The sequence below is a fragment of the Drosophila suzukii genome, chromosome 2R, assembly GCF_043229965.1.
Source record: "Drosophila suzukii chromosome 2R, CBGP_Dsuzu_IsoJpt1.0, whole genome shotgun sequence".
In the NCBI taxonomy this organism is placed as follows: Eukaryota; Metazoa; Arthropoda; class Insecta; order Diptera; family Drosophilidae; genus Drosophila; species Drosophila suzukii.
Window position 1 is genome coordinate 4,889,501 of NC_092081.1, and position 25,343 is coordinate 4,914,843.

General features: G+C 48.6%; 1 protein-coding gene across 14 annotated transcripts in view; it reads left to right on the plus strand.

The window, feature by feature from the left end:
• The window catches only part of RyR (Ryanodine receptor), a 28,695-nt gene that overhangs the window by 360 nt on the left and 2,992 nt on the right, over window positions 1–25,343 (plus strand). Inside the window, exons 2-27 of one of the 14 annotated variants that reach the window (XM_017087623.4) lie at window positions 2,230–2,396; window positions 5,611–5,814; window positions 6,834–6,911; window positions 6,976–7,364; window positions 7,431–7,955; window positions 8,011–8,135; window positions 8,193–9,615; window positions 9,672–10,275; window positions 10,416–10,515; window positions 12,128–12,332; window positions 12,400–13,156; window positions 13,227–14,386; window positions 14,661–14,813; window positions 14,888–15,003; window positions 15,331–17,603; window positions 18,563–19,042; window positions 19,558–19,695; window positions 19,862–20,136; window positions 20,196–22,293; window positions 23,002–23,111; window positions 23,317–23,662; window positions 23,736–23,756; window positions 23,905–24,205; window positions 24,478–24,588; window positions 24,644–25,063; window positions 25,124–25,325. In XM_017087623.4, coding sequence (XP_016943112.1) covers window positions 2,343–2,396; window positions 5,611–5,814; window positions 6,834–6,911; window positions 6,976–7,364; window positions 7,431–7,955; window positions 8,011–8,135; window positions 8,193–9,615; window positions 9,672–10,275; window positions 10,416–10,515; window positions 12,128–12,332; window positions 12,400–13,156; window positions 13,227–14,386; window positions 14,661–14,813; window positions 14,888–15,003; window positions 15,331–17,603; window positions 18,563–19,042; window positions 19,558–19,695; window positions 19,862–20,136; window positions 20,196–22,293; window positions 23,002–23,111; window positions 23,317–23,662; window positions 23,736–23,756; window positions 23,905–24,205; window positions 24,478–24,588; window positions 24,644–25,063; window positions 25,124–25,325 — 12,668 coding nt within the window. In that variant the 5' untranslated portion in view covers window positions 2,230–2,342. Of the gene's footprint in view, window positions 1–2,229; window positions 2,397–5,610; window positions 5,815–6,833; window positions 6,912–6,975; window positions 7,365–7,430; window positions 7,956–8,010; window positions 8,136–8,192; window positions 9,616–9,671; window positions 10,276–10,415; window positions 10,516–10,788; window positions 10,889–12,127; window positions 12,333–12,399; window positions 13,157–13,226; window positions 14,387–14,618; window positions 14,814–14,887; window positions 15,004–15,330; window positions 17,604–18,562; window positions 19,043–19,557; window positions 19,696–19,849; window positions 20,137–20,195; window positions 22,294–22,619; window positions 22,733–23,001; window positions 23,112–23,316; window positions 23,663–23,735; window positions 23,757–23,904; window positions 24,206–24,453; window positions 24,589–24,643; window positions 25,064–25,123; window positions 25,326–25,343 lie in introns of all 14 variants that reach the window. The other 13 variants (XM_070994959.1, XM_070994958.1, XM_017087617.4 and 10 more) reach the window with 13 other exon arrangements.

Genomic DNA, 25,343 nt, shown 5'->3' on the forward strand with positions numbered 1-25,343 from the left:
AAGTGCTCTAGTTTTGTGCGCTGCCCAGGCCTTTGCGTGTGATATTTTTGGACATGTGTGCGCCTTCGGCAACGGCTCCGCGTCTTCGGGTCTTCTTCGGGTGGCGGTGGAGACCAAAAATAAACACACGACACCGCTGAAAGCCAACGAATTGCCAGAGGTTTTCAAAAACTAAGATCTTCCGTTCGGTTCAGTTCAGTTCGACAAAAAGAAAAACACCTTTCTAATGAAGAATCCCCTGTGGTGTGCCGGGTGTACTACATACTACATATACCCACAGCAGTACCAAAGATATGTGCGTTTTTGTGCGGGTGCTGCCGGTTCAACAAAATGGCGGGGGCGGATGCGATGGCGGAGGTCGGCATTGCGTGCCATCGGACCCTTGGATTACCGATGGCCGCCTATCCATATCCCGAATCTCTCGCCTCGCAGACAGTCCGCCGCCAGTGAAATCAGTGAAAAATGGGAAAAGTCCTTGCCCAAGGATAAACGCATCCCACGCACCAGCGAGCAATTAATTAGGAGTCGTCGTCGGGACTCTCGGGAAATCGCTGTATTCGAATGGCAACATGTTGCACATAAATCCACGAATACACCGACTAAATATAAGTGCGACCACTAAATATATAGCGTGTGTTTGCCAGTTTGTCGAGCACGCCATGTCGACAAAGTAACGTTGGCACTTGCCCAGAAACATACTAGACACCCAATGAAAATCCCACGCCAAGAGGCGGAAATTAGGAATAGATTTGATTAGCCCAATCCGAAACACTTAATTATTTTGATTGCCGGTGAAAACGATAGATATATGTTTCACACGGCACAGTTTTTGATACACAATGTAGTCGATCTTAATTTGTTCGCATGAGTATTGAGCCGTAAGGTTTCCTTCATTGAGATCATCTGTCTTCTACTTAACATCTTCTAAACATAAGTTTACAAAGCTTGAAGAATTTTGTTCGGATTTCTGAGCAAACTTTTTGAAAATATTCTGTTAAGATGTATACATACTTATACATGTTAGTTTGTATACAGGTAAAATATTAGTATTTCAAGCCAAAAATTCAAATTCTTTTTAAGGGAGTCGAAAAAACTTTTTAAAAGAATATAATTTCTCCTTTAACGTTTTAGTTTGAATATTTTTGAGAACTTTACAAGATGTTAGACAACTTTAGTTTATTTTTGTTATGTTTAAAACAAAATTACCTTCTTAGAAATCTTAATATCCATACTTTTGTTAAACATCTTTTAAAAAGGCTTCCCAGTTGATCGTTTTCTAGCGAATGTTTTTTAGCGAAAACATTATAAATTCAACTGTGAAGCTTTTACAGAACAAGAAATCTTAATAATTGTAGAAGATTTTCTTAGTTATGGTAGTCTAGACCTGATTTATGATTTATTAGACTTCTTAGTTACCTTATTATTTTAGAAAATGAAATTACTAATTGTAAATGTGATTTACAAACATCGAAATATTGAGAGATCTAATAATGCCAATTAGTAAGGGTGTGCCCTCAAATGATCATGTAACCTGGGCTGCCATTTCTAGTTTTTTTTCAGGACAGATCTTAAATTGTTTTTAAAGATATAGCCAAAAAAGTTCAGTTGAAGTTTAATTTTTGAAAGTCGTGTCCCTGTATAAGCTTTCTGTGCTTTTTTAAAAAATTAGTTTTTCCTTGATTCGATTTTATTTCACGTCTGTCCTTTTTTTAAAGGCAGCACTGCATGTAACATTACTTTGAACCCTTTGATGAGGATTCTTATTTAGTTCGACAATTCGTTTCATTTATTTGGCCTCTTGCCCGGTAGTAATATATATATATATGCCACATATCTACACAAATTCCTGAATAATTACAAGTGTAAAAAACAAGCGAAAAGTCGCGGCGAATTTGGCAAGTGACACACGAAATGCAGAGAGCAAAGCAAGGGCGAAAATAACCGCAGAGCCGAGTGAATCAGCTGTTCGCACAGCGAGAGCAAAACAAAAAGCCGAACGAGAGAGGAGAGAGAAAGTGCTTTCTCCACTCTCCGTTGGTCCGTGTGTGGGTGCCTGTGTTCGTGTCGGCTAAGAGCGAGCGGAAGGGGGATTCCCAAAATATAAACAAAAAATTCGTGCCACTCGATTTCTGTCCGCCCATTAAGAAACCCTCGCCGAGAATCATTCCCACCCGCGACAAGTGTAAACAAGCCCATGCTAACCGTAAACACATTCCCAATCTTTCGAAGGAAATAAACCGATTCGGGTGACCGAGGAAATCCCAGAACAATTGAAATCCAAGCGCTGCTGCGATATAAATTCCGATTTGGAGGCGCTGCGGTCGTTGCGTTAACCAAACGAAATGGCTGAGGCGGAGGGAGGCTCCGAGCAGGATGATGTTTCATTCCTGAGAACGGTAAGTACTAGAAGCATCATAACTGTCATATTCGAAACAATGCCCTGATGGTAGCATAGTCAGAAAAATCGAGTAGTATGCAAAAAAAAAACAGTGAAACTATACCCTAGTTTTTCCATTTTTTATATCCCTAATAGGAAAAATAAAACTGTATTTAAAATAAATTTAAATACAGTTAGGCAGGTTTTTGAAAAATAATACTGTATACTCTACGTGTAAAGCAAACATAAGAACTTACCACACAGAAAGAATGTTTTTAGAACATTGTTCTTGAATTGAAAACATTCGTTCTTGAAAACATTACATTTACATTTTGGGGTCTATGTTCTCTATATCAGAACAAAATGGAGAGAATAGAAAAGTTAAATTGAGTTTACTTAACACCTTTTTGGTAGGTATATATCACTGACTGGACTAGTAGTTTAGTTGTAGAGATAAGGAAAATAAATACCGCCAATTCAGCTTGATACAAGCACACAAAAGATTTTTAACTTAAATTTTCTACTTTTAAGAACATTTTCAAATCAGATGCGTACGCCAAGAAATATTTACTAGGATTAATATAGATTCAATACAAAATTTCGTATTTAAATGCCGTTGTTCTATTCGATTTTGAACTACTTTACGAGTTTAATAAGAAACATTTTGAGATTGAACTAAAAAAGTATAGGTACAAATGAATTCCAGAGCGAATTAAACAGTTTGGCAATTTTAAAAGTACAGAGCGATTTAAAATATGAGTGTGCCCTGCATCCACTGACAACGCCAGATCATCTAAAATCAATTACGTCCACTCAATAAAATCCATGGGGATTTTTCACAATTGGTGTCATAAAATATCCGGCAATCCATAAAAGATGTCCTGCTCCGTTTCCCCTGTATATGTAATGCATATTTATAGGCGCCCCTAACTTTTGTTTATGGCATACAATAAATACAAAGCTCGAGTCACAAATTCAATCACGGCCACCAGGGGCTTTAGCTTTTCGTCTGATTCCACTTTACATAGCCGGCTGGTTTGGGAGGAGGAGGGGGGATTCCTCGATGAACACATCGTCAGCTGACAAATGCCGCCATATATCAATGCCCACAGCTGGTGCGCCAAATGACAGCCATTATGGGGTATAAGTAAATAGTGTTGCTTCCTTTTCCTCACGCCCACATGCCACACCTCCTGGCCCAAGGGCCCCACCCGTACTGGGGGTCAGCGAGGTCAGCGGCAACGACACCTTGCCGCAATAAATAAATACGTTTGAGGGCAAAAGTTGAGTTTACCCATCGCACCCACACGGGCATCCGTGGCCGCCTGTATCACTTTGTGAGCCCGCAGGCCCTTTTTCCCACTCACCACAGCAGAAATTCAATAAATATAGAAGACCCGGCAGAGACACAGGACCCCAGGTCCCCGGGGAAGTCCCTTTGCCGCCCTTGAACTGATGTCAAATTACGCTTATTTGCCCCCACTCCTGGAAAAACCCTGGAAACTTTACAGTTGACAGGCGGGTGAACCGAAAAGTGCAAGTTTGCAAAACATTTATCGAAATGAAGTCAAATGCAAATCGAGTCATTGAGCAGTGCAGTTTTCGGATGCCAAAAACCGGAATGCGGTCGGGCTTAAATTTTAAATAGATGGGTCCAGAGACAATGATGCTGCTGCGTCAGGACTCGGCACTTCATTCGCATTTAAATTATGCAAATTGCTCGATTCGAAATCCATTACCGTTCATTTAACTTGGACTACACACAACATCACCGGCCCAAAATCACATCGCACTGGCCGGGGGGACAGGGGAAGATGCAGGGGAAGGGGGTGTGGACACCCAACCGCCACACACCACCCACCACCCACCGGCCGTTCATTTGCACATTTAGTGCCTTGTAACAATTCCCTCAATTTGCGTGTGCATCGCCCTGCTTGATGCTCCCGGGCCACAAGGATGCAGATGGGTCTGGGGAGTCGAATGTGTCGGCAAATGCCAATTGGTATTGCGGTGGCTTGCCGGTCGGAATTGTTGCCAAAGTCTCATTAAAATTGCAGCACAACTTTGGGCCTCTTAACGACTTAATTGTTGCCCAAACTCTTCTCCAATTCCTTAACTCACTGCTAAGCTCGTTGCACATGAAGAAATTAGATAAACGATCAATGAACTATTCATTTTTCCTGGATATCGATCTCGAGTTTTTGCCAAACGATCTGATTAACTTTAGAGCTGTAAATTCAACTTGTATTTCACAACTAACGTTGGTAAAGTTTTTCAAGTTTATCATTTAAGCATAGGGAAAAAAAAAATTCGTATCTTCTGGATCTCGATCTCGAGATATTCCCAAACAATTTGCTTACCCCGAGTCAAATATCGTATTTGTTAATTTGTCAAGTGCCTCGACTATAAATATACTTCTTACATTTTATCTTCTTTAAATTTTTACATTTTAACGTCAATAACGATGTTCTTGATAGATAAGGACGGATTACTTATTTATTTAAATTTTAAATCTGTGAAAATGTGGCGCCATAGTTTTGGGCGGATTTTGGGCACATGCGCAAGAATCTCTAGAATCTACATGCTTAGTCCCAACTTTCTAGTTGTATAGTTATCTAGATTTATATACGGACTTTTTTAAGTTGGTGGGCGTAGAGTAAGCAATATTTTTTTGGGTCAACTGATAGGTATTGACGAGAGAAATTCTAGCCTTATTATACCGCTAAAACTGCCACAAGGCACTCTACTCTACAAGTTCAGAATTTATCGCAATAAAAGAGATACATTAACACCATAAATATCTAAATCGAAAAGGATTTATCTGGTTTTTGAATCTGATGGTAGTTTTTAAAATCTAAAATATTCAAAAACTCTTACTGCTGAAATAATATTATATCGCCAATTAAATGCTTGCAAGGAACAAACGGAAGAGAACACATATTATTTTCAAATATAAATTGTATATCCCATACTTTACTTTTTTCTTATAAACCGGGATTAGTAAGTAGGGCTTTAAATACCTTCGTTGTCTAAATAAAAAATACCAAATACCAAAGCGTACTTGTTTTTCTAACTAAAATACAAACTTTTAGAGATATTTACCATACCCACAGGATCATTAAATTTATTTCTTTTTTAATTAATAACATTTTTACCATATAAATTATAAAAATATTAAATCAAAATACTTATTGACCCCATCTAATGCCATACTATTCCGGGTGCCATTGTAGGAGGACATGGTCACGCTCTCCTGCACGGCGACGGGGGAGCGTGTCTGCTTGGCCGCCGAAGGATTTGGTAACCGGCACTGTTTCCTCGAGAACATTGCCGACAAGAACGTACCGCCGGATCTGTCGCAGTGTGTGTTCGTCATTGAGCAGGCGCTGTCGGTGCGAGCTTTGCAGGAGTTGGTGACGGCGGCCGGATCCGAGACTGTAAGTATAGCCATTCGAATCCGGCCCACACGGATATATGTCTCTCTCATTTCGAACCAAGGGCATCCCGAGCATTCATACCGTTCAGTAATCTGTCCGCCCCTTTTATGTTGTGATCCATGTCGCTTCGATGTCCCATGAGCATTACGATGATATTATATTATTCCCCCAGTTACTTAGGTCTCTGCATGCTCTCTGTTCTCTGCTCTTCCCGTTTCTCTTCTCTTCTACACATTTGTAACCTTTCAATTTTTCGTTATCTTTCAAAATTGTTCTAAATACCCACAAAACAGGATAGTCGACTTGTAAGTATAACGTTCAATTCTTCTTCTTTACTCGTATCGCGCTTCTCTTCTTTCTCTTGTACTCTCTATTTGTCTCACTCTGTCTGTGTAAAGTAGCGCTTGTTCTTTCTCGCTCTGCTATCGCTTTCTTTATCACATGTCCGCGGGAGTAACTCCCTAAAACAGAGCTTTTAGCTCAGTAACTTCCCCAAACAGGGATTCGAATGGCGTAAAGCCAGGCCTAAAGCGTGGTTATTAAAGCTCTTAACTCAGCAGTGATTAAAATCGAATGCACGGGGTCTAGGGTCAAGGGTATTCCTTTCCTGTACAGAGAAGAAATCATAACTGGATAAAATTATTTGAAAATTTGTAAAAATATCATACCAACAACAAAATATTCTAAACTGTTTTATATAAATATATATGTATAGTGCTCAATTTCCATATTTCATCTTTGAAAAGATAGGGGCTTACATTTGGTTTTCCAAATTATAATGATATTAATTCAGAAATTTTACTATTTCCACATACATTTTCCCAAGTTTCTTCTCTGTTTGGCTGTACTCTGTAGATCTAACCACCAGCAACCACAAACATTTTGCATCCTAATTTCGTAAATACGTAACTTTTCCCACTGTTATGCAGTAGTTAGTAGATTGTAGTCTCACCAACCCCTTTAGCTAGCTGTCGGCAGACAGAGCTAACAGTTTCTAATGGTTTCCCGACAATTCCTAGGGCAAAGGCACCGGATCGGGACATAGGACATTGCTCTACGGCAATGCCATTTTGCTCCGACATCACAACAGTGATATGGTGAGTGTTTGATCGCTTCAACTTGCTCGTTAAGACAAAACCTAATGAATCTTAATTATTTCAGTACTTGGCATGTCTGTCGACATCCTCGTCGAACGACAAGCTGTCCTTCGACGTGGGTCTGCAGGAGCACAGCCAGGGAGAGGCTTGTTGGTGGACGGTTCATCCGGCGAGTAAGCAACGTTCAGAGGGCGAGAAGGTGCGCGTCGGAGACGACCTGATCCTGGTCTCGGTGGCCACCGAGAGGTATCTGCACACCACCAAGGAGAACGAACAGTCGATTGTGAACGCCAGCTTCCATGTGACCCACTGGTCCGTGCAGCCCTACGGCACGGGCATTTCCAGGATGAAGTACGTGGGCTACGTCTTTGGCGGCGATGTGCTGCGCTTCTTCCACGGCGGCGACGAGTGCCTGACCATACCCAGCACCTGGGGTCGTGAGGCGGGTCAAAAGTGAGTACATTACCTTGAAATTCCCACCTTACGTTGCCTTAATCCCATGTCAATCCTTCCTTGCAGTATTGTTATTTACGAGGGCGGCGTGGTCATGGCCCAGGCGAGATCCCTGTGGCGCCTGGAACTCGCACGCACCAAGTGGACCGGTGGCTTCATCAACTGGTACCATCCAATGCGCATCCGGCACATTACCACCGGACGCTACTTGGGCGTCAACGACAGCAACGAACTGATTCTGGTGAAGAAGGAGGAGGCTTCGATTGCCACGACGACTTTCTGCCTGCGGCAGGAAAAGGACGACGAGAAGAAGGTGCTGGAGGACAAGGACCTGGAAGTGATCGGCTCGCCGATCATCAAGTACGGCGACACCACCGTCATCGTCCAGCACTGCGAGACGAGTTTGTGGCTCAGCTACAAGAGCTACGAGACGAAGAAGAAGGGCGTGGGCAAGGTGGAGGAGAAGCAGGCCATCCTGCACGAGGAGGGCAAGATGGACGATTGCCTCGACTTCTCGCGCTCCCAGGAGGAGGAGTCCAAGACGGCGCGTGTCATCCGCAAGTGCAGCAGCCTCTTCACGCAATTTATCACGTACGTTCCTCTAAGCTCTTCTCTAGTATCTTATCTAATCCCATTTGTGTTTTAGGGCCTTGGAAACCCTACAGTCCAATCGCCGACACTCCATTTTCTTCCAGAAGGTCAACCTCAACGAGATGGTCATGTGCCTGGAGGATTTGATCAATTACTTCTCGCAACCCGAAGACGATATGGGTAAGGCTAAATTATTATTCATTATCAGAACCACTAAAGTCCTAATGTAACCCCCAGAACACGAGGAAAAACAGAACCGCTTCCGTGCACTGCGCAACCGACAGGATCTATTCCAGGAGGAGGGCGTGCTTAACCTGATTCTGGAGGCCATCGACAAGATCAACATAATCACCTCGCAGGGCTTCCTCGCCAGCTTCCTGGCCGGCGACGAGACCGGTCAGAGCTGGGACCTCATCTCCACCTATTTGTACCAACTGCTGGCTGCCATCATTAAGGGCAACCACACGAATTGCGCCCAGTTCGCGAACAGCAACCGCTTAAACTGGCTTTTTTCGCGTCTGGGTTCCCAGGCCTCCAGCGAGGGTTCCGGCATGTTGGACGTACTCCACTGCGTGCTCATCGATTCGCCCGAGGCCCTGAACATGATGCGGGATGAGCACATCAAGGTGATCATCTCGCTGCTGGAGAAGCACGGCCGCGACCCAAAAGTCCTGGACGTTCTCTGTTCCCTGTGCGTGGGTAACGGAGTGGCGGTGCGTTCCTCGCAGAACAACATCTGCGACTTCCTGCTGCCGGGCAAGAATCTGCTGCTGCAGACGCTCCTGGTGGACCATGTGGCCAGCATCCGACCGAACATCTTCGTAGGCCGCGTGGACGGCTCCTCCATGTACCAGAAGTGGTACTTTGAGGTGACCATGGACCACATCGAACAGACGACGCATATGATGCCCCACCTGCGCATCGGCTGGGCCAACACCTCCGGCTATGTCCCTTATCCGGGTGGCGGAAAGAAGTGGGGTGGCAACGGAGTTGGCGATGACCTGTACTCCTTCGGATTTGATGGCGCCTATTTATGGACCGGAGGTCGCAGGACCGCAGTCTTGGATGCGCTGCCCGAGGAGCCCTTCATCCGCAAGGGCGATGTCATTGGAGTGGCGATCGATCTCTCAGTGCCCATCATCACGTTCACCTTTAACGGAGTGAAGGTGCGGGGTAGCTTCCGGGACTTTAACCTGGACGGAATGTTTTTCCCCGTAATGAGCTGCTCCTCGAAACTAAGCTGTCGCTTCCTTTTCGGAGGAGATCATGGTCGTTTGAAGTTTGCCCCGCCCATGGGCTTTTCTGCCTTGGTGCAGTGCCTCATGCCGCAGCAGATCCTCAGTCTGGATCCCTGTTTCTATTTCGGTAATCTCAGCAAGAACGTGTTGGCCGGACCATGGCTTATCGAGGACGACAATGCCTTTGTTCCAAAGCCCGTTGATACGACGGGTGTCTCACTGCCCAGTTCTGTGGACCAAATCAAGGAGAAGCTGGCAGAGAATATCCACGAGATGTGGGCTCTAAACAAGATCGAGGCGGGCTGGTCATGGGGCGAGCACCGCGATGACTATCACCGCATCCATCCCTGCCTCACCCATTTCGAGAAGCTGCCGGCGGCGGAAAAGCGATACGACAATCAACTGGCTGTACAAACGCTCAAGTAAGTGGATCGTCTATTAAGTAATGGATCTTTTACTCACCTTATCCATTCTGTAGGACAATCATTTCGCTGGGCTACTACATAACCATGGACAAACCACCAGCCCGCATCCGCCCGGTGCGCCTGCCCAACGAGATCTTCATGCAGGGCAACGGGTATAAGCCGGCGCCTCTAGATCTGAGCGCTGTGACGCTCACGCCCAAGTTGGAGGAGCTGGTTGACCAGTTGGCCGAGAACACGCACAACCTGTGGGCTCGGGAGCGCATTCAGCAGGGATGGACCTATGGCCTGAACGAGGACAGCGAAAACCATCGAAGCCCGCACTTGGTGCCCTACGCCAAGGTAGACGAGGCCATCAAGAAGGCCAACAGGGACACGGCCTCGGAGACGGTGCGAACCCTCCTGGTCTACGGATACGTGCTGGATCCACCCACGGGCGAGGGAACCGAGGCACTCCTGGCCGAGGCGCAGCGTCTCAAGTTCGCCGGATTCCGGACTTACAGGGTGGAGCGCAACTACGCCGTGACTTCGGGCAAGTGGTATTTCGAGTTCGAGGTCCTCACCTCCGGACCCATGCGAGTGGGCTGGGCCCGGGCCGATTGCTATCCGGGAGCGATGCTGGGCAGCGAGGACACCAGCTGGGCCTTCGACGGACACAATGTGAGTATATGGAGGGCAGGGGGTCCATGCCGAGGGCCATCCATTCGGTGTAGTGGCTAGGGAGGGACGAGGGAAGAGGGACTGTGGTAACGCCTTAATGCAAGATCGACTCAAACAAACCCACAACCCCGTGATTATAGGTGACCAAAATGCACGCCGGATCCATCGAGCACTTCGGAGTGCGGTATGAGGCTGGCGATGTCATTGGTTGTTTCATCGATGTCAAGGAGCTAACGATCAGTAAGGACCTAGACGCCCTAGCAGCGTGCATCAACGTTGATTTATTTATTTTGATCGAACGCATTTTGTTTAACTCAACTTTTCAACTTAATCAAAGATTTCGTTCTCTTTTGATTTGTTAATTTAGCGACACTCTCTCATATACGATCATTAACAAGCAACCAACAGAGTAAAGAGTCACTGAACATTCGTATAGGGCGATTCTGATTCTGATACTGATACTGATCGATCTAAACGCGACTAAATCTTGTCACTTGCAATTCAACTTTTTAGGAAGAGAAAGTCTACGGTGGCGTCAGTGAATCCTTCGGTAAACAGTGCGGACCAGGGGACATAGTCGGCGTCTTTCTAGACCTGGCCGACCACACAATTAGTAAGAATTGCTCGCCTCCTTGTTGTAATGTGAATTCCTATAAGCACCCCCTCAAGGAATGTCAACACCTCCGTGCTTTTGATATCTACTAAATGTGAACCAGAGCCACCGGAGAACCGAGTGCCGCAGGTCCGGCGATGCGAAGGCCATGTGGTACCCACGCATTCACCTATTTATAGATACCCTGCAAAGCGAACCCCAGTAATAAATGCAGACCCGTTCATAATTCACTTTCTTACGGTTTTGGAATTGATAAATCGTTTTGTTACTGATGATATTTAAAGAACCTTTTTTCGTGATCCAAAATTGAAACTAAAGTTAGGAAAATGTACAGACTATAACAATTTTATTATTTTTCAGTCAATTTAAATGTATTTTCACTCAGTTATCTTTTGAACCACTTGGAATTTATTAATAATTTTAATAAATATATTGAATACTATAAAGTAAGTTTTTGTCAGATCCAACTGTAATAACCGTTCTTGAATTTAAACTGTGAAATTCGGTCTGATAATTCAGCAATCGAAACCAGAAGTTCAGCCATTCCAGACCCCAGACTCGACGGACTTCGGACCGAGCCCACTCATAGAATCGTCCGACCAAAGCATAAGTCCATCAATGCCAGCTTCTAGTAGACTCTCACTTTCGAATCACATTATCCAACTCCCAAGCTCTAATGTCCAACTATTGTTACTTTGAACACGAACACCCCAAACGCCTAACAAGGAGCGTGGCGCCTGATTAGCGACCTGGGTGCCTGAGGAGCAGGTGACACATCAGCTCATCCCCAAGCTTTTTACTCTCTCGTAACTGCCTGTAATTACTAACGACACGTACTTATCCAATATCAATTAAACCCAATTGTACAATACTTAGCATGAGAGCTAACACAAAGTACTTAATAGCTTGCTTGACTTTATAATCCTAGCTTTGCCAACTAAAACGAAACCCAATCAGTTAAACACTACTATAGTCCAGACATAATAACAATATAATGCAAGTATGCTGCAAGGCGAACTCAAATGCCAATTAATACGCACGCATTTCCTAGAGGAATTTCAATTGCCTAATGGATTCCGGACGAACGAAACAAATCGGATACGGATACGGTTCTAAGGCCCAGGCCCGTTCGGAATTCATTGAGAGCTGCTTGGTTCTTGGTTTCAATATACTCATCATTAGCAACCGCCCGGATACCCCAAGCCCCGACCCCATTAACTGTAATCAATCGTTGTGCAGGCTTCTCGCTGAACGGAGAACTCCTGATGGACGCCCTGGGCGGGGAGACGACCTTTGCCGACGTCACCGCCGAGGGGGTGGGCTTCGTGCCTGCCTGCACCCTGGGAGTGGGCCAGAAGGCGCGCCTAATCTACGGCCAGGACGTGGACTCGCTCAAGTTCTTCACCACCTGTGGCCTGCAAGAGGGCTACGAGCCCTTCTGCGTGTGAGTACAATATATATGGAGATAATTTTATTAAATTCCCTCACTTAATTACCTTGCTGCCCTGCAGGAACATGCGTCGTCCGGTGACCCACTGGTACACCAAGGACCAGCCCATTTTCGAGAACACCGAGGAGATGCCCGACTGCCGCATCGACGTCACCCGAATCCCCGGCGGCGCCGACACCCCGCCGCACCTGAAGATCTCGCATAACACCTTCGAAACGATGGAGAAGGCCAACTGGGAGTTCCTGCGGCTATCCCTGCCCGTCACCTGCATGGGCGAGTTCATCGGAGAGCAGGAGAAGGCGCGCCGCTGGGACGAGATCAAGAACCGGCAGTACCGGCTGATGCGCGAGGCGGAGGCCGCTGCCCAGATGCAGGTGCAGACCCAGGCCGCCCACATGGACCACATGCTCAAGGGCGGCTTCAACATGAACGACATCAAGGGTCTGACCCGGAATTTCGATGAGCACGCGGATGCCGAGGCGGATCACATGATGCGAGGGCCACATCGCCCGCCGCGGAAGGGATCCCTCACCCGCAACATCACTTTCGAGTCGGACATGTCTGCCGCCCTGGACGAAATGCAGCGATCCAGTTCCGTGCTGGACATGAACGGACTGGGCGAGGAGCTGGACGACAAGAAGAAGCGTGGCCGCAGTCCCTTCAAGTTCTTCTCGAAGAAGTCGCGTGATCAGAGTCGCGAGAAGATGGGCGCCCGCACGCAGGACACTTCCCTGGAGCGCCGTAATACGGTGGCCCATGGCCGAAACGTGGTCAACCAGCAGATGACCACGCGAGCTCCCACGCTGCGGCTGAATAATGTAGGTCTAGTTCTTAGTCGTGAGAAACCCCTTGATCGCTTTATTTTTATCCCATCCTCATCCTTTCCAGGCCGAAATACCGCCCAGCCCGGTGGCCCAGGGACCCAAGCAGTTGAGTTCCTCCAATCTGGGTCAACAGCCGGTGGAGACTTCCGGCGACGAGATGTTCGACGCCGAGTGCCTCAAGCTAATCAACGAGTACTTCTACGGAGTGCGAATCTTCCCTGGCCAGGACCCCACCCACGTGTACGTCGGATGGGTGACCACACAGTACCACCTGCACAGCCGTGAGTTCAACAAGAACAAGGTGCGCCGTGGATCGGTCTACATCGAGGACGACTACGAGATGGCCATCGAGCGGATCGACCGCCAGAGTTGCTACGTGGTGCGGGCGGACGAGCTCTTCAACGAGGTGACCCAGGACGCCTCCGGCAAGGGAGCCTCGCAGGGCATGTTCGTCGGCTGCTTCGTGGACACAGCCACCGGCATCATTCGCTTCACTTGCGAGGGCAAGGACACCTCGCACCGCTGGATGATGGAGCCGGACACCAAGCTTTTCCCGGCCATTTTCGTGGAGGCCACCAGCAAGGAGATCCTGCAGATCGAGCTGGGTCGCACCCCCACCACTTTGCCCCTCTCGGCGGCGGTTCTGCCCACCAGTGACAAGCACATCAATCCGCAGTCGCCACCACGCCTGAAGGTTCAGTGCCTGCGTCCGCATCAGTGGGCCAGGGTTCCGAACACCTCGCTTCAGGTGCACGCCCTGAAACTGTCGGATGTGAGGGGATGGTCCATGCTGTGCGAGGATCCCGTGTCCATGCTCGCCCTGCACATCCCGGAGGAAGATCGCTGCATCGATATCCTGGAGCTCATCGAGATGGACAAGTTGTTGTCCTTCCATGCCCACAGTCTAACCCTTTACGCGGCTCTCTGTTACCAGTCCAATTACAGGGCTGCCCACGCTCTCTGCCAGCATGTGGACCAGAAGCAGCTGCTCTACGCCATCCGGTCGGAGTACATGAGTGGACCACTGCGCCAGGGCTTCTACGACCTTCTGATCGCGCTGCATCTGGAGTCACACGCCACCACAATGGAGGTGTGCAAGAACGAGTACATCACTCCTCTGGGAGCCGAGCTGAAGGAGCTGTACGCCGACGAGGAGATGCAGCACTCGCTGCGGTCCCTGGTCACGGAGTCAGTGCGTCCGCAGCTGCGGATGACGGAGATCACGTGAGTTGACCCCTTTGGCTGGCTTTTCGCTCTACCCACAATGCACAGGTTTCCCCAATCACTGCGCGGGCTGGGGACATTGGCATTCTGACTATCCGTTCGAATATTCGTTTGTTCACACCTCATTCTATTTCGAATCTCCCGGTCCTGCATCTGATCCAACACTACACCTGATCCATCGATCCATCGAACCTCCTGCACCGACACAACAACAACAACTACACCCGTCCAGACCCCCTGTGATTGCAACATCTAGTATGCCAAGTGTTTCCAGCGAACCGATCCCCGACATCGACCAATTGTACTCCCCGAAGTTCCCCCTAGAAGTAGTCAGGCAGTTTGTAATGGAGGCGCTGAAGGATGCCGTCGAGATCAATCAGGTCCACAACCGCGATCCCATCGGTTGGACAAACGAGAACCTCTTCCTGTGAGTATCCATCGCCCTCTGCCAGGCCCTTAGATAGTCCTATAGTGATAGCCCCATTCCCGTTTGCCTTGTAGCCCTCTAATCAAACTCACAGACCGCCTGCTCTTGGTCGGCGTCCTGACCGACGAGGATGTGCAGCGGTTGTTGGTCATGATCGACCCGGAGACCTGGGATCCAGCTTTTGAGAGGGGTAAGTAATGGATATCCTTATGTTTGGATCGACCGACAAAGTATAGTCAACCAGATTGATTTTAATCAACTACTTCATTAAGATATTAGTAAGTTTTGCTTGTTTTTTTTAAATGTTTATCTTGGTGATCATTTGATTTCAAGATCAATTTTTATTTCTAAGTTATAATCTTTTAATTCAATGTGCAGATATATATTATACCAGTTAGATTTTAAATTTAAAGTACCTTGGAAATATATTGATGTAGATTACTTTGTTGACCATATTTTACGGCCCAACCCCTGAAACCGAACCCATTCTAATCCAAAAATTCTAATTCGCCCACAGAGGGCAAGGACGAGCACCGCAAGGGCTTGCTGACCATGAAGATGGCCGAGGGCGCCAAGCTGCAGATGTGCTACCTGCTGCACCACCTGTACGACACCCAGCTGCGCCACCGAGTGGAGAGCATCATCGCGTTCTCGCACGACTTCGTGGGCGATTTGCAGACCGATCAGTTGCGACGTTATATCGAGATCAAGCAGTCCGATTTGCCCAGTGCTGTTGCGGCCAAAAAGACTAAAGAGTTCCGCTGTCCGCCGCGGGAGCAGATGAACCAGATTCTCTGCTTCAAGAACCTCGAGGCCGATGACCAGGACAACTGCACCTGTGGCCTTGAGTTGCGCGGACGCCTGGGCGACTTCCACGACTGCCTCATGCAGAAGGTGTCGCTCAACGCTCTCCAAGAGCCGGATGGCGTCGAGGGCGCAGCGATCGAGGAGATCAAAACGGGACCCATCACGAAGATCTACAACTTCATCAACACCGTCAAGGAGCTGGAGGAGGGGCCCAAGGAGGTGGAGGAGCCGGAGAAGAAGACGCCCGAGGAGGTGTTCCGAAAGGTCCTGATCAAGACGATTGTCAGCTGGGCCGAGGAATCACAGATCGAGAATCCCAAGCTGGTGCGTGAGATGTTCAGCCTGCTGTTACGTCAGTACGATACAGTGGGCGAACTGGTCCGCGCCTTGGAAAAGACCTACGTGATCAACACCCGGGCCCGCGATGACGTCGCCGAAATGTGGGTGGGCCTCAGCCAGATACGCGCCCTGCTGCCCGTCCAGATGAGTCAGGAGGAGGAGGAGCTGATGCGCAAGCGCCTGTGGAAGCTGGTTAACAACGCCACCTTCTTCCAGCACCCAGACCTTATACGCATCCTGCGCGTCCACGAGAACGTGATGGCCGTGATGATGAACACCCTGGGACGGCGGGCGCAGGCCCAGAGCGATGCGCCCACGCAAACGGAGGTCGCCGAAGGAGCTCCGTCCAAGGAGAAGGACACCTCGCACGAGATGGTGGTGGCCTGCTGCCGATTCCTTTGTTACTTCTGCCGCACTGGCCGGCAAAACCAGAAGGCCATGTTTGATCACTTCGACTTCCTGCTGGACAACGCCAACATCCTGCTGGCACGGCCCAGCCTGCGAGGATCCACGCCCCTGGATGTGGCATACTCGAGTCTGATGGAGAACACAGAATTGGCTCTGGCCCTGAGGGAACACTACTTGGAGAAGATCGCCGTCTACCTGTCTAGGTGCGGCCTGCAGAGCAACTCGGAGCTCGTGGAAAAGGGCTATCCGGATCTGGGTTGGGATCCCGTGGAGGGAGAACGCTACCTGGACTTCCTGCGCTATTGCGTTTGGGTCAACGGCGAGAGCGTCGAGGAGAATGCGAACCTTGTCATTCGACTTCTTATCCGTCGTCCGGAATGCTTAGGACCGGCTCTAAGAGGAGAAGGAGAAGGTCTGTTCCGCGCCATCGTCGAGGCCAATCGCATGTCGGAGCGCATCTCGGACCGCTGCAAGATGCAGGACGAGGCCGAGGGCACCATTGCCGGACTGAACTTCACGCACCCGTTGCCGGAAGGCGAGGAAGACGAGGACTATATCGACACCGGAGCCGCCATCCTAAACTTCTATTGCACCCTGGTGGACCTGCTGGGCCGCTGTGCCCCGGACGCCTCGGTCATCGAGCAGGGCAAAAATGAGTCCCTGAGGGCTAGAGCTATTCTGAGATCTCTGGTGCCACTGGAGGATTTGCAGGGGGTGCTCAGCCTGAAGTTCACCCTCTCGCAGACGGCGCCCGGCGAGGAGAAGCCCAAGTCGGACATGCCGTCTGGCCTGCTGCCCAACAACAAGCAGAGCATCGTGCTTTTCCTGGAGCGCGTCTACGGCATCGAGGCCCAGGACCTCTTCTACCGCCTGCTGGAGGACGCCTTCCTGCCCGATCTGCGCACCGCCACCATTCTGGACAAGAGCGACGGATCCGAGAGCGACATGGCTCTGGCCATGAACCGCTACATCGGCAACTCCATCCTGCCGCTGCTCATCAAGCACTCCAAGTTCTACAACGAGGCCGAGAACTACGCGAGCCTCTTGGACGCCACTCTGCACACGGTCTATCGGCTGTCCAAGAACCGTATGCTGACCAAGGGGCAGCGCGAGGCCGTCTCCGACTTCCTGGTGGCCCTCACATCCCAAATGCAACCTGCCATGCTGCTCAAGCTGCTGCGCAAGTTGACTGTGGATGTGTCCAAGCTGTCCGAGTACACCACCGTGGCCCTCCGGGTGAGCATTTTTTATTAGTTTCATAATTTTCATTTTTTACACGCGTTTAAAGGTTATATTCAATATAATTGTATTCTTCGAACAGTATGCATCAGGTTTAAAGTAGAAACAGTCTTAAATCCGATCACAAATAGAGTCGATCTGTCCGTCTGACCGTAGGAGATATTGGAAACTATAAGAGCTAGAGAGTTAAGACTTAACATACAGACTCTAATGATTTTTTAAATGCGTTTAAATGCGCAACGAAATGATAATATTACAAAACATAATATCTCAAATAAAAGCTAATTAAATTAAATTATTTTGCTTACGGTAACGTTAAAAGCCGACTTTTTCAAAAGGGTGCCATTTTGGCTTAAGGAACGTTTTTGAAAATATCCGTAATCATTTTTCAAAATATATTTAAATTTTTTGGGCTAGGTTCATTTATGTGATTTTTTTGTTTCGTTATTTGTATATTTGCAAAGTCACACTAACTTATCATATCAGTTATTAAGCTAGATATTTACATTTATTTGAGTTTTAATTATGACAAATCATTAATTTTACTGATCGCTTTAGTCAAAGAGTTAGGGGTTTCATCATGTAATTTCGTTTTTGTTACGCAAGTATTAATTAAATCGTGTAATTCACAATTAATAAAGTGCTTCATTTACTGGAATAATAAATTAATGTATTAAAAATTACACTGCTCTTTGTTTATATTTTTTTAGTTTAACTTAATCTTGCTTAAATATTTTTTAACCTAATTTTTAAAATGTTAAAAACAATTTCTAACAAGTTGTTTACTTATTTATTAATATGCTTTGGTAATGTATAACATTATTACACATTTACTCTTAACTGAGAAGTCAATAACAATTTAATTATGAATCTGTTATCTTAATAGCACATACCTCAACACAAGCGAATACAACCTATAATACCAAACTAATCCAGTTTTCCTTAACCTCCCTTAGCTTCTCACCCTGCACTTCGATCGCTGCGCCAAATATTACGGCTCAACTCAAGGCCAGGGCTCCTATGGAGCCTCATCGGATGAGGAGAAGCGCCTGACGATGCTGCTGTTCTCGAACATTTTTGACTCGCTCAGCAATATGGACTATGACCCGGAACTGTTCGGTAAAGCACTGCCCTGTCTGATCGCCATCGGATGCGCCCTGCCCCCGGACTACAGTCTGTCCAAGAACACGGACGAGGATTACTATGGCCGCCAGATGGGCGCGCCCGACCAGCCGCAGTATATGCCCAATCCCATCGACACCAACAACGTGCACCTGGATAATGACCTGAACTCGCTGGTGCAGAAGTTCAGCGAGCACTACCACGATGCGTGGGCCAGTCGGCGTCTGGAAGGAAGCTGGACCTACGGGGAAATCCGATCCGATAACGATCGCAAGCACCCACGTTTGAAGCCCTACAACATGCTCAGTGAATACGTACGTAGGAGAGATTGTCATCCGTAAATGCATCTTAATCAAATCCATTTGTCATTAACTATTTATTCTATTTTTGATTTCTAGCTTTAACTAATCAGTATAACGATTTAAAGAACATTTTTATTGGTTTTGTTTTATCATACCTTATCTAACAATTGCTAATTGATAACAACTTTTCAGGTTAATTTAGTGTCACAGAGATCTATGTATTGAATTCGGCTTAGAAAATTTGGGTAATACAATTATGTTCAATATTAAAGATATTGGATATTTTTTATAATCCTTACGATTTTGCTCATTTTAAATATGAGTATAAATTTCTGTGACACTAAAGTAAAAATGATTTCTACATTTACTTCTATTCATTTACATTATGTGTGCTAATATCTTTATTTAGTATTAATAAATTAATTCATCAGCTAACACGAACTTGTTCGATCGACATCGAAAGTACTACTGGACAACTGAAACTTCTCTGATCAGAAACCATCTTACCAATTAAATCTCATTGACAGGAACGCGAGCGCTACCGGGATCCAGTGCGGGAGTGCCTGAAGGGTCTGCTGGCCATCGGATGGACCGTGGAGCACTCCGAGGTGGAGGTGCCACTCAACCATCGCGGATCGACGCGTCGTCAGTCGAAGCCCCAGATTGTATGTAGCACCCAAAAGCCTCTGACTAATCCTCGATATGAGAGCCCTCTAACCCATTTTCCAAATTATATATCTGTTTTCGAATTGGCCTTTCTGTCTTTATGCCACGCCCTCGCCCACGCCCACGCCCTCTGCCGCCCCTTAATACCGATAGCACGAATTCCAGAACGAGGGCAGCCCCTTCAACTACAATCCGCACCCGGTGGACATGAGCAACCTGACCCTGAGCAGGGAGATGCAGAACATGGCCGAGCGCCTGGCGGAGAACTCCCACGACATCTGGGCCAAGAAGAAGAACGAGGAGCTAAACGGCTGCGGCGGGGTTATCCACCCACAACTGGTGCCCTACGACCTTCTGACCGACAAGGAGAAAAAGAAGGACCGCGAGCGGTCGCAGGAGTTCCTCAAGTACATGCAGTACCAGGGCTACAAGCTGCACAAGTGAGTAATGGAGTAAGACTAAAGTGGTCCTGATTGCATCATGATCCTTCTGATTGTAGGCCTTCCAAGGGAGGAGCCGTGGAGGAAGGAGGTGCCACCCAGGCAGCCGTTGAGCTGCGCTTCTCCTACTCCCTGTTGGAGAAGCTCATTCAGTATCTGGACCGAGCAACCATCAACATGAAGCTGCTGAAGCCATCGACCACGTTCAGCCGCCGCTCATCATTCAAGACGGCCACGCGGGACATCAAGTTCTTCTCGAAGGTGGTGCTGCCACTAATGGAGAAGTACTTCTCAACGCATCGCAACTACTTCATTGCCATTGCCACGGCCACGAACAACATTGGAGCGGCTTCGCTGAAGGAGAAGGAAATGGTGGCATCGATCTTCTGCAAGCTGGCCGCCCTGCTGCGCAACCGGCTGAGTGCCTTTGGACCGGATGTCCGCATCACGGTGCGGTGCCTCCAGGTGCTGGTCAAGGGCATCGATGCCCGCACCCTGACCAAGAACTGTCCCGAGTTCATTCGCACCTCCATGCTGACCTTCTTCAACCAGACATCCGATGACTTGGGAAACACGATCCTCAACCTGCAGGACGGCAAGTACAGTCACCTCAGGGGAACTCACCTGAAGACCTCCACATCGTTGGGCTATGTCAACCAGGTGGTTCTGCCCGTGCTAACGGCCATGTTTGATCACCTGGCGGCCTGCGACTATGGCAGCGATTTGCTGCTCGACGAAATTCAGGTGGCCTCCTACAAGATCCTGGCCGCCCTGTATCACCTGGGTACCGATGGCACCCTCACGCACGATAGGAAGTATCTGAAGACCGAGATTGAGAGGCACAGACCTGCCTTGGGATCCTGCCTGGGCGCCTACAGTTCCTGTTTCCCGGTGGCCTACTTGGAGCCCCACCTCAACAAGCACAACCAGTACTCGCTGCTCAACCGCATTGCGGATCACTCATTGGAGGCGCAGGACATCATGGTCAAGATGGAGAGCTGTATGCCGAATCTGGAAACCATTCTCGCCGAAGTGGACCAGTTCGTGGAGTCGGACAAGACGTACAACGATGCGCCGCACATTATCGATGTGATCCTGCCGCTGCTGTGCGCCTATCTGCCATTTTGGTGGTCCCAGGGTCCCGATAACGTGAGTCCCACCAGCGGCAACCACGTGACCATGGTCACCGCCGATCACATGAATCCCCTGCTTCGCAACGTGCTCAAGATGATCAAGAAGAATATTGGCAACGACAACGCGCCGTGGATGACCCGCATTGCTGCCTACACGCAGCAGATCATCATCAACACGTCGGAGGAGTTGCTCAAGGATCCCTTCCTGCCACTGGCGGAGCGGGTGAAGAAGCGCACGGAGAACATGCTGCACAAGGAGGACAGCATGCGGGGATTCATTAAGTCGGCCACGGACGACACCTCGCAGGTTGAAACGCAGCTGCAGGAGGACTGGAACCTTTTGGTTCGGGACATATACTCGTTCTATCCGCTGCTCATCAAGTATGTGGATCTGCAGCGCAACCACTGGCTGAAGGACAACATCCCGGAAGCCGAGGAGCTGTACAACCATGTGGCGGAGATCTTCAACATCTGGTCCAAGAGCCAGTACTTCCTCAAGGAGGAGCAGAACTTCATCTCAGCCAATGAGATCGATAACATGGCCCTGATCATGCCAACGGCCACTAGGAGGTCGGCCATCTCGGAAGGTGCTCCCGCTGTAGGTGGCAAGGTCAAGAAGAAGAAGAAGAACAGGGACAAGAAGCGCGACAAGGACAAGGAGGTGCAGGCCAGTTTGATGGTGGCCTGCCTCAAGCGTCTCCTGCCCGTAGGATTGAACCTGTTCGCGGGCAGGGAGCAGGAGCTGGTGCAGCACTGCAAGGATCGGTATCTGAAGAAGATGCCCGAGTACGATGTGATTGAGTTTGCCCGCAACCAGTTGACCCTGCCCGACAAACTAGACCCCTCAGACGAGATGTCCTGGCAGCACTACCTCTACTCGAAGCTGGGCAAGAGCGAGGAGCCGGTGGACGAGCAGGCGCTGGAGAAGGCCAATGTGAATTCCAACGAGAAGGGCAAGGACAAGACCCAGGAAACGGTGGACCGCATCGTGGCTATGGCCAAGGTTCTGTTTGGCCTGCATATGGTAAGTGTCGGCTCGACTCCACCCTGGCGGAGGCTTCCCAATCTCTATCTAGATCTGTCAAATTATAAAATTTTTAAATGCACAACTCCGATGCCATCAGTTCGAGTAACTCATCTCTATTGAAACTGTTCGAGCCTCTCTATGCTACCAGTGCAACTCTAATCTTTCAACTTTAATCTGTTAATCACTCGATCTTTCTTTTCCTCTCGAACCATCAACAACATGATCAACACCAACATCGACATGCACCCACATCGCCAACTCTCCATCCACCCCGACAACTGTTGACCGAAATGCTGACCGTTCCGTGAACGAAACATTTACAGATCGACCATCCACAACAGCAGAGCAAGAATGTCTACAGGAGCGTTGTGTCGATCCAAAGGAAGCGTGCCGTAATCGCATGCTTCCGGCAGACATCGCTACATTCTCTACCCAGGTTATTACCGATTGCAGATTGCAGAATGCCGATTGATTAGCTCTGTGGGATCTAACTAACCGTACTAGCGTTCTATGAGTTCTTTATCTGTCCTAATACCCATCTTCTCATCTTCAATGGCATCAGTCTAACCCGATCCTGAATCCCCACTAATAGCTAATGCACTAATGTGAGCGCCGTGTTCTAAACGCCATTTGTATTATTGTATATTTTTATGGACTTGCCGCACGCTTGCTTGCCACTTGCAAATCCGATTCCGAATCCCCTAGGCAGCCAGCTCCAAGAACAGATCCAAACGCTGGAGTTCAAAGATCTCGGTGGCGCGTCGCCAGGCAGTCATTTCAAGCCTACGCGCCAAGCATCTTTATCGCATGAGCAGGTGGTACTCGTACTCGTAGTCGCATCGATTGGTTCATCGCCTCCTAAGTTTTTTAATTACCCCACCGAGGATCAGCATCAAATCTTATATCCCTCTTGAGTTCCTTTCTAATTTGATTAACCAAAGGCATGCCTATCTGTTCGTTTCGAATGTTAAGGACTGTCTCTGTTTTGCATAACTAACTTATAAACCACATCCCATCCAGACATCGGGCCTGCAACATCTTTGCCCGCTCCTACTACGAGCAATGGCTGCAGGAGGAGAACGTGGGCCAGGAGGTGATGGTCGAGGATCTGACCCAGTCGTTCGAGGACTCTGAGAAGTCCAAGAAGGAGGGTGAGGAGACTGACAACAAGCCGGATCCGCTCACCCAACTGGTGACCACTTTCTGTCGCGGCGCCATGACGGAACGCAGCGGTGCCCTCCAGGAGGATCTGCTCTACATGTCCTACGCCCAGATCGCGGCCAAGTCCACGGGCAAGGAGGAGGAGGAGGGCGGCGACGAGGAGGGCGGGGAGGGAGGCGAAGAGGGCGAAGGCACCAGCATCCATGTAAGTCGATCCCAACTAGCTTAGACCCACTAACAACAGCTAATACCCCAAAAACCCAACATGTCTGACTCAGTGTCGGATGAGGCAACTAATGGTAACTATTCACTCAGCTGAGACCAATAATAAATTGCTTTGTTTTGAACCCTTGCAGGGATCTCTATAATTTAATCCCTGAACCCAGCTTTAAAACCCTTACCCCATCTAGCATTGTCCTGGCTAACCATTTTCTAATACATCCACAGGAACAAGAGATGGAGAAGCAGAAACTACTCTTCCATCAGGCACGTCTCTCCAATCGTGGCGTTGCCGAAATGGTGCTGTTGCACATTTCCGCCTCCAAAGGTATACCTTCGGAGATGGTAATGACGACACTCAATCTCGGCATCGCCATTCTGCGCGGAGGCAACATCGACATCCAAATGGGCATGCTGAACCACTTGAAGGAGAAGAAGGACGTCGGGTTCTTCACCTCGATTGCTGGACTGATGAACTCCTGCAGTGTACTGGACCTAGACGCCTTCGAGCGCAACACCAAAGCAGAGGGTAAGTCCATTCGCCCCGTGATCCCGCCAGCCGATCTCCTCCAGCTTTCAGTTAACTTTGGTTCGCACTCTTCTAAGTTCGATTACTCTATTGATTTGTGTCTACTTCCTTCCGACTGATTTCCCCACCACCCAACACCACCATGCCTCGCATGCCTTTACCGCCAACCAACCACAACCCAACAATCCCGTGTACGTGATTCCCGCTATCGTTGTACCAATCCACCCAAATTTGCCACACGAACAAAGAGTATATTCCGAGTGCGGGTGCAGGTCTTGGTGTAGGTTCCGAGGGCGCCGCGGGCGAGAAGAACATGCACGACGCGGAGTTCACCTGTGCTCTGTTCCGGTTCATCCAGCTGACTTGTGAGGGCCACAATTTGGGTGAGTTCACAGTTGGATGTTGAGTCAACACAATCCTCAACCCGATCCCTTACAGAATGGCAAAACTATTTGAGGACCCAGGCCGGTAACACCACCACCGTAAACGTGGTTATCTGCACAGTGGACTACTTGCTGCGTCTACAGGAGTCCATCATGGACTTTTACTGGCACTATTCGAGCAAGGAGATCATCGATCCCGCCGGCAAGGCCAACTTCTTCAAGGCCATCGAAGTGGCTAGCCAAGTGTTCAACACCCTCACCGAGGTCATCCAGGGTCCCTGTACCCTCAATCAGCAGGCCTTGGCCCACTCGAGGTTGTGGGATGCAGTTGGTGGCTTCCTCTTCCTGTTCTCCCACATGCAGGACAAGCTATCCAAGCACTCCAGCCAGGTGGACCTGCTCAAGGAACTGCTGAATCTGCAGAAGGACATGATCACCATGATGCTGTCCATGCTGGAAGGAAACGTTGTTAACGGTAAGAGAAGCTGACCAACAACTCTGGTTGTCTAACCCATATCGATATACCGTTTACCAGGCACCATTGGCAAACAGATGGTGGACACGCTGGTGGAGTCCGCCGGCAATGTGGAGCTGATCCTCAAGTACTTCGACATGTTCCTGAAACTGGCAGATCTCATCGAGTCGCCCAGTTTCCACGAGGTGGATATGAAGAACGAGGGTTGGGTGACGCCCAAAGACTTTAGGGAGAAGATGGAACAGTCCAAGAACTACACACCGTAAGTATCGCTAGGGGA